The sequence below is a fragment of the Mobula hypostoma genome, chromosome 7, assembly GCF_963921235.1.
Source record: "Mobula hypostoma chromosome 7, sMobHyp1.1, whole genome shotgun sequence".
Lineage (NCBI taxonomy): Eukaryota > Metazoa > Chordata > Chondrichthyes > Myliobatiformes > Myliobatidae > Mobula > Mobula hypostoma.
In genome coordinates this window covers 161,404,026-161,422,075 of record NC_086103.1, presented here as the reverse complement: position 1 = coordinate 161,422,075, position 18,050 = coordinate 161,404,026, and the positions used below count along the sequence as shown (strand labels likewise).

At 41.8% G+C, this 18,050-nt stretch overlaps 1 protein-coding gene across 4 annotated transcripts in view; it reads left to right on the top strand.

Moving 5' to 3' along the window:
• The first annotated feature begins 6,975 nt into the window (after nt 1–6,975).
• Nucleotides 6,976–18,050, top strand: part of rab6a (RAB6A, member RAS oncogene family) — an 84,484-nt gene continuing 73,409 nt past the window's right edge. The window contains exon 1 of one of the 4 annotated variants that reach the window (XM_063054443.1): nt 6,976–7,320. In XM_063054443.1, the coding sequence (XP_062910513.1) occupies nt 7,251–7,320 (70 nt within the window). In that variant the 5' untranslated portion in view covers nt 6,976–7,250. The remainder of the gene's footprint in view (nt 7,321–18,050) is intronic. The other 3 variants (XM_063054442.1, XM_063054441.1, XM_063054440.1) reach the window with 3 other exon arrangements.

Below are 18,050 nucleotides of genomic sequence, written 5' to 3'. Positions count from 1 at the left end.
CCATCAGGCTTTTGAACTCAAGGGAACTACTACACTCAACTTCACACCCCATTGTTCAAATATTCCCACATGCTATGAACCCACTTTCAAGGATTCTTCATTTCATGTTCTCAATATTTATTTCTTATTTAACATTATTATTTTCTTTTTGGACTTGAACAGTTTGTTGTCTTTTGTACACTGGTTGAATGCCAAAGTTAGTGCGGTCTTTCATTGATTCTGTTATGGTTATTATTTTATAATGGATTTATTGAGTATGCCCACAAGAAAATGAATCTCAGGGTTGTATGTGGTGACAAAAATGTACTTTGATAATAAATTTACTTTGACTTTGAACTTTGAACATAACAATCAGGAGCACACAGAAGCTCAGAATAAATGGTGGAAGGAGAGCACTATCTTTCAAAATAGCTCTCCTCACTGGGGTCCTTTTGGGGTCCGCGATCTACAGTTCAATCTACAGTTCTCCGCAAGTGGTAGGTTCTTGGAGCGGCTGTGCGACCAGGCCTTTCGATATCTTCAGGGGCAGCCTGGAAGGTGTACAACTTTGGGATGCGTCCCCGCAGACAACCTATGACCTGGTTTTTCACCGAATTCACAGAGTGAAGCGTCGCGGGAGATCGAAACTTTGGGACTGTAGGTGGTGTGTGCACTGCTGTTGGAAGAAGACCCCTGTCCTCGAGCAATCCGCTCCCTCTCTCTGCTCTCTTTTTGAAGGAGGGTGAGAACCTGTCAGTCCTCGAGACAGGGGGCTCGGAGAAGTGGTGTAGAAGATTGTAACATCGAACAGCGAGCGGCCGGCCTCCTGCTCTCATTGTTGCAGGAGTGACTTCTCTCTCCCTTGTTAATGCGAGAAAGCCTGTCTAGGATACTGAAGTGTTGGGTTATGGACTGCAATTTTTGATGGGACTCTAGATCAAGGTTCCTTTGTGGGTTTTTGCTACTGCTTGCATGGTGGGGTGTGGGGGTCGTTGCTTTTGCTGGTGCAAGTGGGGGAGGGGGAGGGAAGGGTCAATGCATCTGCTGATGCTTTTGTGTGGGGGGGTGCTTTGGGGTTCTGAACTTTCTGTCATTCATTCTTTGGGTTTTTTGTTTTGTTGATGTCTGTGAAGAGTAAGAATTTCCGGTTGTATACTGTATACATTTGCTGATATTAAATTGAACCATTTGGACCAGCATCTCTGTCAGGCAGTACTTGCAGTCCCATATTGGCCATATCAGCCACAAAACAAACAGAACTGTAGAGAAAGCATATCATCAATGACCTAAGAAAATTGCCTAAGAAGTGTCTTCCCCAAACAATATAATCCTGCCAAATAAAATCAAAATGCTTGGAAGTAAACAGTATCTGTTGAAATGTTATAAATGAAAATGTAACCTAACCAAGCCAAGATAAAGGGTGAATGAGAATTAAGAAAGGATGATAGAAGTGTAGAATTGTCTGCCGCAGATTAAAGTGGATTTTAGTTCAAATTCAAAAAAACAAACTTCTGGGGGAACTCAGTAGGTCAGCTAGCGTCTGTGGAGGGAAAAGGATAGCCAATGTTTTTGGTCTTTTTTTATTTGGAGGTACAGCACTGTAACTAGGCCCTTCCAGCTCAATGAACCTGTGCCACCCAATTACACTCTTGTGATCAAATAATCGACTAACTTGTCTATCTTTGGAATGTGGGAGGAAACTGGAGCACCCAGGGGAAACTCATGCAGGCATGGGGAGAGCATACAAACTCCCTACAAACAGCCTTGGGAATTGAACTTGGATAGACAGTGCCGTAAAGCTTCAGGTGAGCCGTTATGTTACTGTGTGGCAGGCTGAGACCCTGCATCAGAACTACTCCACTGCAGTGTGTGCCCAGTCGATAGAGTTTAAAACTCTCCTAGTTCAAATTGTTTTTCAATCTGTATATCATTATGGGATGTGGGGGATCACAATTAGAAGATATAAGTACAAATATATAGTTAGGCCATCCAACCCTCCGAGCCTGCTTTGCCATTAAATAACATCATGTATGATCTAAATGTAACTTTAGTTTCTACCTTTTGCTTAAAAGGAATCTATCTCTTCCTTAAGATCAGCCATTGTCCCAATGAATGGGGGGATTGAGCTGATGAGTAACCTACTTCATTTTCTAATCTGTGCTCTGGGTCATATAGAATGTACGTTTGCTTCTTTGTTCAGACGTACTCTGTTCCTGGATTTCATTTTCTTCTCTCTTTCTGCTTTATTTCACTTTTCATTTGAGTCAAACTGACACCAAAGAAAATGTACCACTTATGGATTTAAAATCCACCATCTGCGAAAGCGTTTATCCTCTGAAAGCCGTCATGGGCACATATCTAAAAGCAGAAGCATAATTGAAGGTAGATAGGTTACCTGGACCAGATGAACTACACCCCAGTGTTCTAAAATAGGTAACTGAAGAGACTGTGGAGGCATGAGTAGTGATCCTTCAAGAATCACTAGATTCTGGAACCGTTCTGGAGGACAGGAAAACTAGAAATGGCACTTTATTCCTTAATGAGGCAAAAGACAAGAAATTATAGGCCGTTGGCCTGACTTCAGTGGTTGGCAAGATGTTGGAGTGCATTATTAAGGGTGAAGTTTCGGAGTATTTCAAGTATTACGAAAAAATAGGCTGAAATCAGCATGGTTTCTTTAAGGAGAAGTCTTGTCTGACAAATCTATTGGAGTTATTTGATGAAATAACAGGCAGGATAGACAAAGGAGAGCCAATGGATGTTGTTTACTTGGATTTTCAGAAGGCCATTGACAAGGTGCCACACACGAGGCTGCTATACAGAATAAGAGCCCATGCTATTACAGGGCAGACATTAGCATGGATAGAAGATTGGCTGACCGGTAGAAGGCAAAGAGAGGTGATAAAGGGGGCCTTTTCTGTTTGGCTGCCAATGGCTACTGGTGTTCCAAAGGGGTCAGTGTTGGGTTTGCTATTTGTGAATGTTAATGATCTGGACAACGGAACTGATAGCTTTGTGGTCAAGTTTTGTGGACAATACAAAACTAGGTGGAGGACTAGGTTGAGGAAGGAGGGAGTCTGCAGAAGGACTTGGGCAGATTAGGAGAATGGGCAAAGAAGTGATAGATGGAATACAGTACAGTGTAGCGAAGTGTATGGTCATGCACTTTGTTAGAAGGAATAAATGGGTAGACAGTTTCCTAAACATGAAGCTAGTTCAGAATCAGAGGGGCAAAGGGCCTTGAGAGTAATTGTGCAGGATTTGCTAAAAGCTAAATTGCAGGATGAGTTGGTAGTAAGGAAGGCAAATGCAATATTTTCATTCATTTTGAGAGTACCAGAATATAAAAGCAACAATGTAATGCTGAACAACATACACAAAATGCTGGATTAACTCAGCAGGCCAGGCAGCATCTATAGAATAAAGTACAGTTGACGTTTCGAGCCGAAATCCTTTCCATGCACTGCCAACTGTACTTTTTTCCACAGATGCTGCCTGGCCTGCTGAGTTCCTCAGCATTTTGTGCGTGTTGTTCGGATTTCCAGCACCTGGGGATTCTCTCTTGTTTGTGAATATCATGCTGAGGCTTTATTGAGCATTTGTTAGACTGCACTTGGAGTATTGTGAGCAGTTTTGGGCTCCTTATCTAAGAAAGGATGTGCAGTCATTGGAGAGGATCCAGAGAAGGTTTACCAGAATAATAAACACAAGAGATTGTGCAGACAAGGAGCAACACACAAAAAAAAAATGCTGGAAGACAGATTCCTGTCACAGAATGTGGACAGGCCGACCAGGGGGAATGCCATACTAGATCTAGTACTAGGTAATGAACCGGGTCAGGTCACAGATCTCTCAGTGGGTGAGCATCTGGGGGACAGTGACCACCGCTCCCTGACCTTTAGCATTATCATGGAAAAGGATAGAATCAGAGAGGACAGGAAAATTTTTAATTGGGGAAAGGCAAATTATGAGGCTATAGGTCTAGAACTTGCGGGTGTGAATTAGGATGATGTTTCTGCAGGGAAATGTACTATGGACATGTGGTCGATGTTTAGAGATCTCTTGCAGGATGTTAGGGATAAATTTGTCCTGGTGAGGAAGATAAAGAATGGTAGGGAGAAGTAACCATGGGTGACAAGTGAAGTGGAAAATCTAGTCAGGTGGAAGAAGGCAGCATACATGAGGTTTAGGAAGCAAGGATCAGATAGGTCTATTGAGGAATATAGGGAAGCAAGAAAGGAGCTTAAGAAGGGGCTGAGAAGAGCAAGAAGGGGGCATGAGAAGGCCTTGGCGAGTAGGGTAAAGGAAAACCCCAAGGCATTCTTCAATTATGTGAAGAACAAAAGGATGACAGGAGTGAAGGTAGGACCGATTAGAGAGAAAGGTGGGAAGATGTGCCTGGAGGCTGTGGAAGTGAGTGAGGTCCTCAATGAATACTTCTCTTCGGTATTCACCAATGAGAGGGAACTTGATGATGGTGAGGACAATATGAGTGACGTTGATGTTCTGGAGCATGTTGATATTAAAGGAGAGGAGGTGTTGGAGTTGTTAAAATACATTAGGACAGATAAGTCCCTGGGGCCTGACGGAATATTCCCCAAGCTGCTCCACGAGGCGAGAGAAGAGATTGCTGAGCCTCTGGCTAGGATCTTTATGTCCTTGTTGTCCACGGGAATGGTACCGGAGGATTGGAGGGAGGTGAATGTTGTCCCCTTGTTCAAAAACGGTAGTAGGGATAGTCCGGGTAATTATAGACCAGTGAGCCTTACGTCTGTGGTGGGAAAGCTGTTGGAAAAGATTCTTAGAGATAGGATCTATGGGCATTTAGAGAATCATGGTCTGATCAGGGACAGTCAGCATGGCTTTGTGAAGGGCAGATCGTGTCTAACAAGCCTGATAGAGTTCTTTGAGGAGGTGACCAGGCATATAGATGAGGGTAGTGCAGTGGATGTGATCTATATAGTAAGGCATTTGACAAAGTTCCACACGGTAGGCTTATTCAGAAAGTTAGAAGGCATGGGATCCAGGGAAGTTTGGCCAGGTGGATTCAGAATTGGCTTGCCTGCAGAAGGCAGACGGTGGTGGTGGAGGGAGTACATTCAGATTGGAGGATTGTGACTAGTGGTGTCCCACAAGGATCGGTTCTGGGATCTCTACTTTTTGTGATTTTTATTAACGACCTGGATGTGGGGGTAGAAGGGTGGGTTGGCAAGTTTGCAGACGACACAAAGGTTGGTGGTGTTGTAGATAGTGTAGAGGATTGTCAAAGATTGCAGAGAGACATTGATAGGATGCAGAAGTGGGCTGAGAAGTGGCAGATGGAGTTTAACCCGGAGAAGTGTGAGGTGGTACACTTTGGAAGGACAAACTCCAAGACAGAGTACAAAGTAAATGGCAGGATACCTGGTAGTGTGGAAGAGCGGAGGGATCTTGGGGTACACGTTCACAGATCCCTGAAAGTTGCCTCACAGGTGGATAGGATAGTTAAGAAAGCTTATGGGGTGTTAGCTTTCATAAGTCGAGGGGTAGAGTTTGAGAGTCACGATGTAATGATGCAGCTCTATAAAACTCTGGTGAGGCCACACTTGGAGTACTGTGTCCAGTTCTGGTCACCTCACTATAGGAAGGATGTGGAAGCATTGGAAAGGGTACAGAGGAGATTTACCAGGATGCTGCCTGGTTTAGAAAGTATGCATTATGATCAGAGATTAAGGGAGCTAGGGCTTTACTCTTTGGAGAGAAGGAGGATGAGAGGAGACAAGATAGAGGTGTACAAGATAATAAGAGGAATAGATAGAGTGGACAGCCAGCGCCTCTTCCCCAAGGCACCACTGCTCAATACAAGAGGACATGGCTTTAAGGTAAGGGGTGGGAAGTTCAAAGGGGATATTTGGAGGAAGGTTTTTTTACTCAGAGTGGTTGGTGCGTGGAATGCACTGCCTGAGTCAGTGGTGGAGGCAGATACACTAGTGAAGTTTAAGAGACTACTAGACAGGTATATGGAGGAATTAAAGGTGGGGGCTTATATGGGAGGCAGGGTTTGAGGGTCGGCACAACATTGTGGGCTGAAGGGCCTGTACTGTGCTGTATTATTGTATGTTCTATGTTCTATAAGAACTTAACAAGTCAGGCAGCATCTATGGAGGGAAATAAATTGTTGACTTTTTGGGCCAAGACCCATCATCAGGCCCTGGCGCAAAATCCTCCAGCATTTTGTGTATTTATGAGAATGGCCCCAGGAATGAAAGGGTTAACATATGAAGAGCATTTCATCCCTCTGGGTCTCCACTTGCTGGAATTTAGCAGAATGAGGGAGAATTTCATTGAAACCTTCTGAATATTGAAGGCCCAAATAGAGTGGACATGGAGAGGATGTTTCCCATCGTGGGAGTGTTTGTGAGTAGAGGGCACAGCTTCAGAATACTAGAACACCTCTTTAGAATAGAGATGATGAGGGACTTCTTTAGCCAGACTTTGGCAAATCTGTGGAATTGATTGATACAGAAGTCTATGGAGGCCAAGTCACTGGGTATATTTAAAGTGGAGGCTGATAGGTTCTTGGTTAGTGAGGATGTCAAAGGTTACAGGGTGAAGGCAGGTGAATGGGGTTGAGAGGCAAAATAAATTAGTCATAATGGAAAAGTGGACCAGACTCAATGGACCAAATGGCCTAATTTTACCCTTAGATCTTATGATATAAGTTGCACTAATTGCAATCAAATAGATGATGTATCAGAAGAAAAATTTTAAAAAAACATGTCTTATCATAGCATATTTTGTAACTCTCAACCACTCATCAGTCCAAACAACAGGGCAAAGATCCTTGTGTGACAGGTGACGTCACCCCGTGGGTGGGATGATAACGTGGCGTTGTGCGTATGCGCAGGTCACTTGCGGATCAACCAAACCGCTTCTCGCTCGCCACCGATTGGATGTCTGATGAGGAGACGTCACACACTACGAACAGCTTCCCTTTTGGTGATTGGCTAGCGGGACTGCTAGTCATGTCGCTCCCTTTTCTCCACGGGAACAGGAAGCCATTTCCAGCAAGCAGGTTAGGTTGTTATGCAGCGGCTGGTATAGTAACCGTGAAGAGTGAGGCGATTTTTTTTTGTGTGTGCGCCTCTTTCAGTTGACTGTGGATAATCTTAAAATATAATATCGCCGGTAATCGATTGCAGTTAGATTTAGCAACAACTACATTTCGGCTGCGAGTGTGAAGGAAAAAGGAGACGTTTAGTTCCTTTCAAGCCCTCTTTCTCTTCTGCGCGATGACTTCGGGAGGCGACTTCGGGAACCCGCTGCGGAAATTCAAGCTGGTTTTCCTGGGCGAGCAGAGCGGTGAGTTACCGGCGGGGGAGCTGGTGTAGAGGGTGCCTCTCTCATCGGGATGACTGGCAGGCGCTAGGCTGCATTGACTTGATTTCCACTCCCCACCCCTCCCTGTGGACACACCTTCGACCTGAGGCCTGGGGAATGGGGATGCAAAGAGAATAAAAATAAAGATGCTTTAAACAGAAGGGGGGAGAGATAGAAAAAAATCTCTATTCTTTGAACAGCCAATTGCAGGTTAAGCCACTCGCCAACATCGTTTTGAGAGATGAAAGGATTTTCGTAGGCAGATGTGTGTTGACTGCATTCATTCTACATTCTCTGCTGAGTTTTATCTTTTTTTGAATCTTTCATTTACTGTTGGACGCGCTGGAGTGGGGGTGGGTGGGTGTGGGTGGTATCACGCTTGTAATAGTTAATCAGCTCGTGTTTTTTCCCCCAGATCCTTCAGTGGTAATATCCACTCGCATTCATCCGCATTTTCCTGCACTGTCTTGCTGAGCACTAAATTACTATTGACTAACCCTGTTTACAAAACAAGGGCGTTTTCTTTTAATCTGGTTAATTGTCTTGATCACAGCTAGTCTCGAATCAAGAATTTGCATCTTGGCAATTTGTTCAGCAGTGGTGCATTTAAAAAGAGTGCTGGAAGTGATTTTTATTTTATCTTCCGGAATCAAGACAGCCGTTAGTTGATTGAAATCTGGCCTACTAAGCAGTGTAACGTTATGTTATAAAGATCCACACAGCCGCGCCTTGAATTTTTTTTGTCTAATCTTAGAACAGTTGAACCCATAATTTACTGTAAAATCAGAACGATCGAGTTATGCAAACGTTTTTCATTAAAATTCAGCACGAATAATTTGCATTTTTGTCAGCGCATGAACTGGGCAAGAATCCCACTGATTTGAATATCTACTGCGAACGTCGATATGTAGCACCGTAAACCTACATTTAATAGTCCAATTAACTGGGAAGTAAAAAATCCCTATTGATACATAGTCTCAGATGTATCTGTTTCTGAAGCATAACATATTTAGGGTAGCAATTAAGATTTAGTTTCCGTGAAGCTGGGATATGATGGAGATGGGTTATTGATTCGCAAGTAGAGATTTCGTTTTTTTAAAAAAAAGCTGATTAAACAGTTTGTGCAGTAACGATACAGACCTAACCTTACGGTAATGTTGAGTGAGTCAGTTCTGTACAATTAAGATATAGCCTTGATCATAATCACCTTTCTGACAATTGTATGGTGGTTGTTCCGAATGCCTGTGATATCCCTGATGAAGTGCGCTTTTGTTTTTAGATTTTGTCGTATTACGTCCCTGAGAGGTGACCACCCCGATATAAAATGTTGTTTGTTAGGTAATGAAAATTGCAGCGGTGAAGTATTGTAGGAGAAAGCAATGAAGGAAAGCATTGTCTCGTTACCTTTATTAGAAGAAAGCAGATGAATGGAATCTGGGCGTGGTGAGGCAGTCTGCATCATTCACAGTACAGAATACAGTAGCGCAGGTCGGTATTGACTGCTTCTAGGCACGAAAAAACTAACTACGACGTGTCGTACATCACTGTGTCCTCGATTTTTTTTTAATACAATTTCACTGGTTTCACAAACTGAGGCCGCTAATAAAACCTCTAAGTTTTTAATGTTTATTGTGTCAATTGAATATGCAATTTGCCTAAACAATTTGAGAAAATAACAGTCCAGTAAATTAATCACTAGAGTTCTACACTGAACTATCCTGCCATTTTGAATAAATGATATTTAACGAAATACTGTAATCTGAATATTTTTATTCTCAATTTAAATCATAAAATGCATTCTGAAGGCAATAGTGGGGTTGTGGTGGAGAATAAAATTTGGTGAATAGCCAGACATAAAAAAAAGGCCAGTGTTAATACATAATGTCTGTCAGCACCTGTAAAGAGAGAAATAGATAATGCCCGAGATTAGTTTTGTTAGAATTATGCTTATTTCTCCAGGGGTGTAACCTGATCTGCCTAGTATTTTCAAATTTCCAGCATCTGCAGATATTTTTTCCTTAAGGTGTATAAGCAGTTGCTTTCCCTCAATCAGTCAAATTGAGTTCATCTGAGTGCCTGTTTGATGGAGCCTCAATTTGACTTGTGCTGATTAAAACATCTATTTTTATTAGGTATAAAACATTAATATGAACACTGCTCTCGAGGAGTCAGGTGACACAATAGTCGCAGGCAATCATTTATATAGAAGGTTAATATACTTGCACTGTTGTTGTCCAGTACGTGGAAGTTTTTGTTTCTCGTAAGCATCTTTTTGACCAAAGTTCAGAAATTGGTGAAAAAAAATCACATTTTGATTTAAGTTCTATTAAAGATGCTTCTCAAAGCAGATGAGTAAATGAGGAATTGCATTATATTGCTTGTTCAGAATTGGGTTTGGCCAACATTTGCTTTCTGGATTATATCTTCAGCAGAAGGCAGTCCATTGGTGCTCATTCCAACTTGTTTGAGGGAGGATTCCACACCAATATTTGTAGTTTCATGGAGGGGAAGACATAACTTCACTGTTCTGCACCATGTCATATGCAGCCTTTATCTCTTTGGCCCTCACAAATCTGCCAAGAGGTACATTTTAAATTTATTCGAATGTTCACATATCCCAGGCAACTGATTTGTTTGTGAACAGCATCATTTGTACTGTACGCAAAATTAGCTAGGTTCCTGGCCAAGCTCTTTTTGCCATTACAGCATTGAAATTTACTGGACAATGTGGAAAATTGGCTGGGTATGTCCTGTTCTCAAAGCAGGATAAATCCAGTCTGGAAACACTAATGCCTTTGAATGGAAAATCCTACAAAAAGTAGTGGATATGGCCCAGAACATCACAGGTAAAGCCCTCCCCACCACTGAGCGCATCCACACGGAGTGATCTGGTAGGAAAGCAGCATCCATCATCAAGGACCCCCACTACCCAGGACATGCTCTCTTTTTGCTGCTGTCATCAGGAAGGAGGTACCCATACTATCTGGTTCAGGAACAGTTATTACTCCTCCAACCATCAAGCCCTTGGAAACAGGGGATAACTTCACTCTCCCATTACTAAAGTGTTCTCACAACCTATGGACTCACTTCCAAGATCTCTTCAGCTCACTTCCTTGAAATTTATTGCTTCTTTCTGTATTATTTTCTTTGTATTTGCACATTGGTTGCCTATCTGTTGAGTGCAGTCCTCCACTGACTTCTTGTTTCTTGGATTTACTGTGTATGCCTGCAAGAAAACAAATCTCAGTTGTATATGGTGACATATATATACTTCGATAATAAATTTAAACTTTGAGCATGGTGTATGACCATTCAGATTAAGGTAATCTTGAACAGCACCTATTATCACCAACAAAAGTGGCAAAGGTCAGCAGTCCATAGTGATGCCACCATGAGTAGGTTCCTGTCCAAATCCATGGGATTTTTTTTTTTTTGGAATATGTATTAGAAGTTCTGGTGATTGCATTGTAAATTCCTTCATTTCTGGGTTTATGTGCTGAAATTCCCATCCAGCATCATCACAGAAGGACTGCAGGTCTTCAAAGATGGGCAATATTGCTAGTTTTACCAGTGCGGCCTGGAAGCTTGGAGATGGGGCGTGAGCTTGTGCTCAACTCCTTTGCTTCTCTCTTAGAGACATTGACCAAGGTTGAAGTTGATGAGAACTAGAGCATAGGATGTGTGGGTGTTCGGCAGCGTCTGCCTGCATTTGACCAGTCTTCCTCTCCCTCTTGCTAGCTGTTGCTGGTGGCAGATGCAGGAAAGTAAAGTCTTGGGATCCACGTTGCCCGAATTGGATCGGTGAGGCTGTGGACTCCTTTTGAGGGACTTTGAGGTTCATGTTGCATGTGCTCCTGGAATCTTGTTACACTTTCTTGCTGTTTTTGAGTGCTTTGATTAGGACAATCAATGTGGACTGGGGCATTTCAGTGAAGAATTGTCCTGTGGCCTGCGTTGGCTAGTGACGTGGCGCTGATCTGAACTAAACTGAATTTTTCTGGTTCGACGTTTGATATTCTGTGTTGTTCACTTGCTTTTTGCTATTTGTGCAATTTGTTCTTTTTTTCACGTATTGGGTGTTTGATGTATTCTTGAATGGGTTCCATGGTGTTTTTGTTTCATGGCTGCCTGTGGGAGCACGAATCTGTTGTATTCTCTATCCACTCTTTGATAATAAATGTACTTTGAACTTAGTTGCCTTACATTCCAAAATGAATGAAACACTGTTCAATCACTATAATGTTGCTTTGTTGGAAGAGCTATTTCTGAAGCCTTTTTGTGCAGCTTTTGTCTCTATTCACCTGGCTGAGTATAAATCATTTTCCTTGAGATGTTTGTTCAGCATTGATCATATTTTAAATTTCCTTTCTGATGCTTTTGGAGCTATCATTTTTTTAATCTTGTGTGTTTGAGGAATAAAACCTAGTAAGCAGTATTGGAACTTACAATGTTTTTGCATTTTAATCATAATGTTAGCAGTACTAGGGACTGCTCTGTATCTCTATAATTTGTGCAATTTGAAGTTAGTATGCCAAATGAGCTTTTTCTGTGGCAGCTGTTTAATCTTACTAAAAGTTATCTATAAGAAAATTGAAGTTGAGAAGGCTTCAGATCTAATTAAAAAGTATTGAAAAAAGGCTAGATGTAAGCATGTCTGAAGCTTGTTTTTGAAGTAGCAAAGGGTGCAGAATTCTGACATGTCAGTCCATGGCCCCCTCTATTGTCACAATGAAACCATAGTCAGGTTGGAGGAGCAACATCTTCTGTCTGAGTAGCCTCCAACTTGATGGCGTGAACATTGATTTCTTGAATTTTTGATAATGCTCCCCCCCCATTCCCATTTCGCGCTCTCACCTTATCTCTTTACTTGTGCTTCTCCCCCTTTATTTTCTTCTATGGCCTTTTGTCCTCTCTCATCAGATTCCCCTTTCTCTAGCCATGTACATCTTTCACCAATCAACTTACTAGCTCCTGACTTCACCCCTTCCCTCTTTTCACCTATCACCTTGTTTCTTCCTCCACACCCTCCCCCCCCCCACCTTCTTACTCTGACTCCTCATCTTTTTTTCTCCAGCTCTGATGATGGGTTTCGGCCCAAAATGTCAACTGTACTCTTTTCCATAGATGCTGCCTGGCCTGCTGAGTTCCTCCAGCATTTTGTGTGTTGCTTGGATTTCCAGCATCTGCTGATTAGAAACAGAGAAAACCTACAGCACAATACAGGACCTTCGGCCCACAAGGCTGTGCCGAACATGTCCCTACCGTAGAAATTACTAGGCTTACCTATAGCCCTCTAATTTTCTAAGCTCCACGTACCTATCCAAAAGTCTCATAAAAGACCCTGTCATATCCGCCTCCACCACTGTTGCCGGCAGCGCGTTCCACGCACTCACTAGTCTCTGCGTTTAAAAAAAAAACTTACCCCTAACATCTTCTCTGTACCTAATCCCCAGCACCTTAAACCTGTGTCCTCTTGTGGCAACCATTTCAGCCCTGGGAAAAAGCCTCTTGACTATCCACACGATCAATGCCTCTCATCATCTTATACACCTCTATCAGGTCATCTCTCATCCTCCGTTGCTCCACGGAGAAAAGGCCGAGTCCACTCAACCTATTCTCATAAGGCATGCTCCCCAATCTAGGCAACATCCTTGTCGATCTCCTCTGCACCCTTACTATGGCTTCCACATCCTTGTTGTAGTGAGGCGACCAGAACTGAGCACAGTTCTCCAAGTGGGGTCTGACCAGGGTCCTATATAGCTGCAACATTACCTCTTGGCTCCTAAATTCAATTCCATGATTGATGAAGGCCAATACACAGTATGCCTTCTGAACCACAGAGTCAACCTGCGCAGCTGCTTTGAGCGTCCTGTGGACTCTGACCCCAAGATCCCTCTGATCCTCCACACTGCCAAGAGTCTTACCATTAATACTATATTCTACCATCATATTTGACCTACCAAAATGAACCACCTCACACTTACCTGGGTTGAACTCCATCTGCCACTTCTCAGCCCAGTTTTGCATCCTATCAATGTCCCGCTGTAACCTCTGACAGCCCTCCACACTATCCACAACACCTCCAACCTTTGTGTCATCAGCAAACTTATTAGCCCATCCCTCCACTTCCTCATCCAGATCATTTATAAAAATACGAAGAGTAAGGGTCCCAGAACAAAACCCTGAGGCACTCCACTGGTGACTGACCTCCATGCAGAATATGACCCGTCTACAACCACTCTTTGCCTTCTGTGGGCAAGCCAGTTCTGGATCCACAAAGCAATGTCCCCTTGGATCCCATGCCTCCTTACTTTCTGAATAAGCCTTGCATGGGGTACCTTATCAAATGCCTTGCTGAAATCCATATACACTACATCTACTGCTCTTCCTTCATCAATGTGTTTAGTCACATCCTCAAAAAAATTCAATCAGGCTCGTAAGGCACGACCTGCCCTTGACAAAGCCACGCTGACTATTCCTAATCACATTATCCCTCTCCAAATGTACATAAATCCTGCCTCTCAGGATCTTCATCAACTTACCAACCAGAGGTAAGACTCACTGGTCTATAATTTCCTGGGCTATCTCTACTCCCTTTCTTGAATAAAGGAACAACATCCACAATTCTCCAATCCTCTGGAACCTCTCCCATCCCCATTGATGCAAAGATCATCTCCAGAGGCTCAGCAATCTCCTCCCTCGCCTCCCACAGTAGCCTGGGGTACATCTCATCTGGTCCCAGCGACTTTCCAACTTGATGCTTTCCAAAAGCTCCAGCACATCAAGATTCTCTCTTGTTTAAAATAAATTTACTAAAGTGCATATATATCACCATATACAACCCTGAGATTCATTTTCTTGCAGGCATACTCAATAAATCCATTATAGAATAATACTTATAATAGAATCGACAAAAGATTGCTTCAACAGTGCAAAAGACAACAAACTGAGAAAGCATTGAAGGGTGACAAGCATTGAGAAAGAAAACAAACCTCAACCTGTTTTCTCTTCTGCAGATGCTAACCTACTTATTGTGCATCTCCCAGTGTTTTCTATTTTTGTTTTAGTTTCCATATTTTAAATTGGATGCTGCTTTTTCCCTTGACAAATGGAAAGCTATTTTAAGAATTGCTTTCAAGTGCAGGGTCTGATTTTCATTTTATTAGTGGATATCTTCCTGAGTCGCTGAGATTTAAAATCTAACACATGAATTATCTTTTAGTTTCAACCAACAATCCTTGTCACCTTATGAACCTTAAATGTTGGATTTAATGATGAGTTTTCCAGTTAATTACTTGCTAAATCAGGGTTTAAACTCGCGATTTTGTTTTCAACCATTTTTGTTTAGTGCATATTTTTGAGTCCTTTTCATGCCAATTTATATTCATTCCCATTAGTAATTGCATGCCTAGCAATAAAAATTGGATCCTTTGGATGCTGCACTTTGATTTTTAACACAGATGTAACTTGAGATTTGAAACTGGAAAGTTATGAATACTACATTATTCACATTTGATAGGGATAATCATCAGTTACTGTCACTGAAATGAAAATTCCTAGAAACCCAAAATAATTAAGTAGATATAAATCTAAAAGTTCAATGTAAATTTATTATCAAAAGTGCATGTATGTTGCCATATATAACCCTGAGATTCATTTTCTTGCAGGCATACTCAATACATCCATAACAGAATAAATGAAAGACTGCACCAACTTAGTGCAAAAGACAACAAATTGAACAAATACAAAATTAAAGAAATAATAATAAATGAGCAATAAATATTTGAGAACATGAGATGAAGAGTCCTTGAAAGTGAGCCCATAGGTTGTGGGAGCATTTCAACGATGGAGAAAGTGAAGTTATTCTCTTTGTGTGATGTCTGAGGAGTAATAACTGTTCCTGAACCTGGTGGTGTGAGTCCTGAGGCTTCCATTCCTTCTTCCCATTGTTGCTAGCAAGAAGAGAACATGACCGAGCTGGCGGAGATTACTGATGATGGATGCTGCTATCCTGCGATGATGTTCTGTGTCGATGTCCTCAGTGGTGGAGAGAGCTTTACCCTTGATGGACAGATCCACTACAGTAAAGGGATATGTGAGGATATTTAATATGAAGATGATAAAATATAGGACTTTAAAAATTTAAGTGGGGTTTGAAGGTTGATGGAGCATAACACTGCTTCATTATCTTTTGTTCTAATATGTGAGAACTAATGACGCTATCGAATGCCTATTTCAAATTCCATTTGAGTAGGTGGCAGTAGGGTCAAGTCATTAACTTGAATTGCTGCGTATGTTGTGGTGAAGGTGTTCATGAGTGGTTTTAGGGAATTCCAGGAGGTTGACCTGACAATGTTGGTGTGACCTTGTATGTTAGAGTAGTCCGTACCCACGCCTGTAACCATTCTTAAAAGTGTTGGTCATTATGGGTTTAGTAGATAGGATCTTGTAAGCATTGCTGAACTTCTGCATTGTACTTTGTTGATAGGGCATTGTTTAAGGATGTGGATGATGTCAGGTTGTTTTGTTCTGTATGTTACTGATTTGCAAATGGAATTGAACTAAGGATTTCTAGTTCTGACCATTGGCAGCAGGATTATAGAGGAAGTAGTTGAAGACAGTTGGGACTACAGTATTCCCAGGAGGAGCTCCTTTAATGGTGCCCTGGAGCTTGTATGATGCTCAGAACTGTTCTCTTTTGTGCTGGTTTTGATGATGATAGAGAAGTAGATGTTGATTGATGATGGAGTAGTGGATGTTAGATATATGGATTTTGGTAAGACATTTGAGAAGATTCTCATGGTAGGCTCATCCAAAACATTTACAAGTTGCTTGGACTTGAGGACCTGAATTATAAGGAAAGGAAGAATAGGTTAGGAATTTAGTCCCTGGGGTGTAAGAGAATGAGGGGAGATTTAATAGAGGTATACAAAATTATGAGGGGTATAAATAGGGTAACTGCAAGGAGGCTTTTTTCACTGAGGTTGTGTGAGACTAAAACCTTCATGGGTTAAGGGTGAAAGGTGAAATGCTTTAGGAGAATATAAGGGGGACATTCTCCACTCAGTGGTGAGAGTGGAATGAGCTGCCAGCAGAAGTAGTGGATGCAGGTTTGATTTCACCATTTAAGAGAAATTTGGATTGGTACATGGATGGGAGGGGTATTGAGGGCTACAGTCTGGGTGTAGATTGATGAAACTAGGCAGCACAATAGTTTGGCATGGACTAGATGGGCTGAAGGGCTTGCTTCTGTGCTGTAATATTCTATGACTCTCTAGTCATCCATGACTAGTGGTGTTCCACAATATCCATATTGGAACCTCTGGTTTTTGCCTTGTACTAGAGGCCATGCATTTAAGGTGAGAGGGAGAAAGTTCAAAGATGACGTGGGGCAAGTTTTTTAAAAATTGAGAGTGGGGGTGCCTGGAATGTTCTGACAGGGAGTGGTGGAGGCAGATATGGTAGAGGAATTTAAGACCGTCTTGATTTGGCACATGAATATGCAGAGGGATATGGACCACGTGTAGGCAGAAGGGATTTGTTTAATTAGGCATCATTAGTTTGGCACAATATGAGTTGAAGGGCTTGTTCCTGTTCTTGTTCTTCAATTTTATTAAAAGTTCTTTTGTGCCTTGTGTAGTGAAACATCCTTTCTCTTGCCTCTGGAAAATTGCTTTTCTGGTTATCTGGAATCAAAGAGCCTAAGCTGAACATCATGCATTCCATTTAACCACTGCCTGCTGGCCACAGCATTTATCAAATTTACCTTTGGATTGGAAATGCCTGCACAACCAATTCCAGATTGTACTGATCCTTTACTGAGTCCAGTTTACTCTAGTGTTTCTTGTTTCTGTGTGGAATAAATCATATTGGCTGAAGACTGACTTCTGTGGAAGTGGGACCGTTTGGGAAGAGCTGGAATGGTTCATTTCAGTGGCTTAATGTGGTTGTAAATTCTTATGCTTTCACTTTTAATCTTGCCTGATCAGATGAGTTGTTTTTAAATTGGTCTCATTGCTTGTTCAGTGACTCACTTCCATTCATAAGTTGAAGTAGCTGAGTTTTTTATCAGTTGGTTGCAGGATTGCATAGTTTTGCTTACTTGGCACTTTTTTATAGGTACTGATAATGAAAGTAGATTCTAAAGAACTGGTTTACTTAGGAGTGCGATTTGTCATTCATTCATGTTTAAAGGAATTGGTAGGAACAGCCAATATTTTTCATGTTGAATATTTGGTGAATGTTCAATTTTCTCTATTTGAGATGCTCAGTAGATTTATAGTCTGGAATATGTGCAGTCACCAGTTTATTTACAATTTCACCAAGTGCTTTTTAAAAATATGTGCAAAAGATTTTTTTCCTACTGAAGCTTTTATATGTTTTACAATACAACTGCTGAAGCTTCATTAAGCAGAAGACCTTCCATATTTTGGGTTTAACAGTATTTGGCTTTAAGTATTGGTAAAGTGAACGTTGTTCATTCTTGGCACCTTCAGGCAGCAAAGGATGCAGGTCGTACAACAGCAATAAGAAAATTATCTAGTTTTAAAAGTTCATTGACGTGGAAAGACCATTTGCCACTTCGCCGATGTTGGCTGACCAGCTGATTATTTCCAATATCTTCTATTTTTTTTCTCAGATTTTCAGCACCAGCACTTTTTGGTTTGCTTTTCTTCTCTCCTCCCCCCCCCCCCCCCCCATTTCAGTCACTC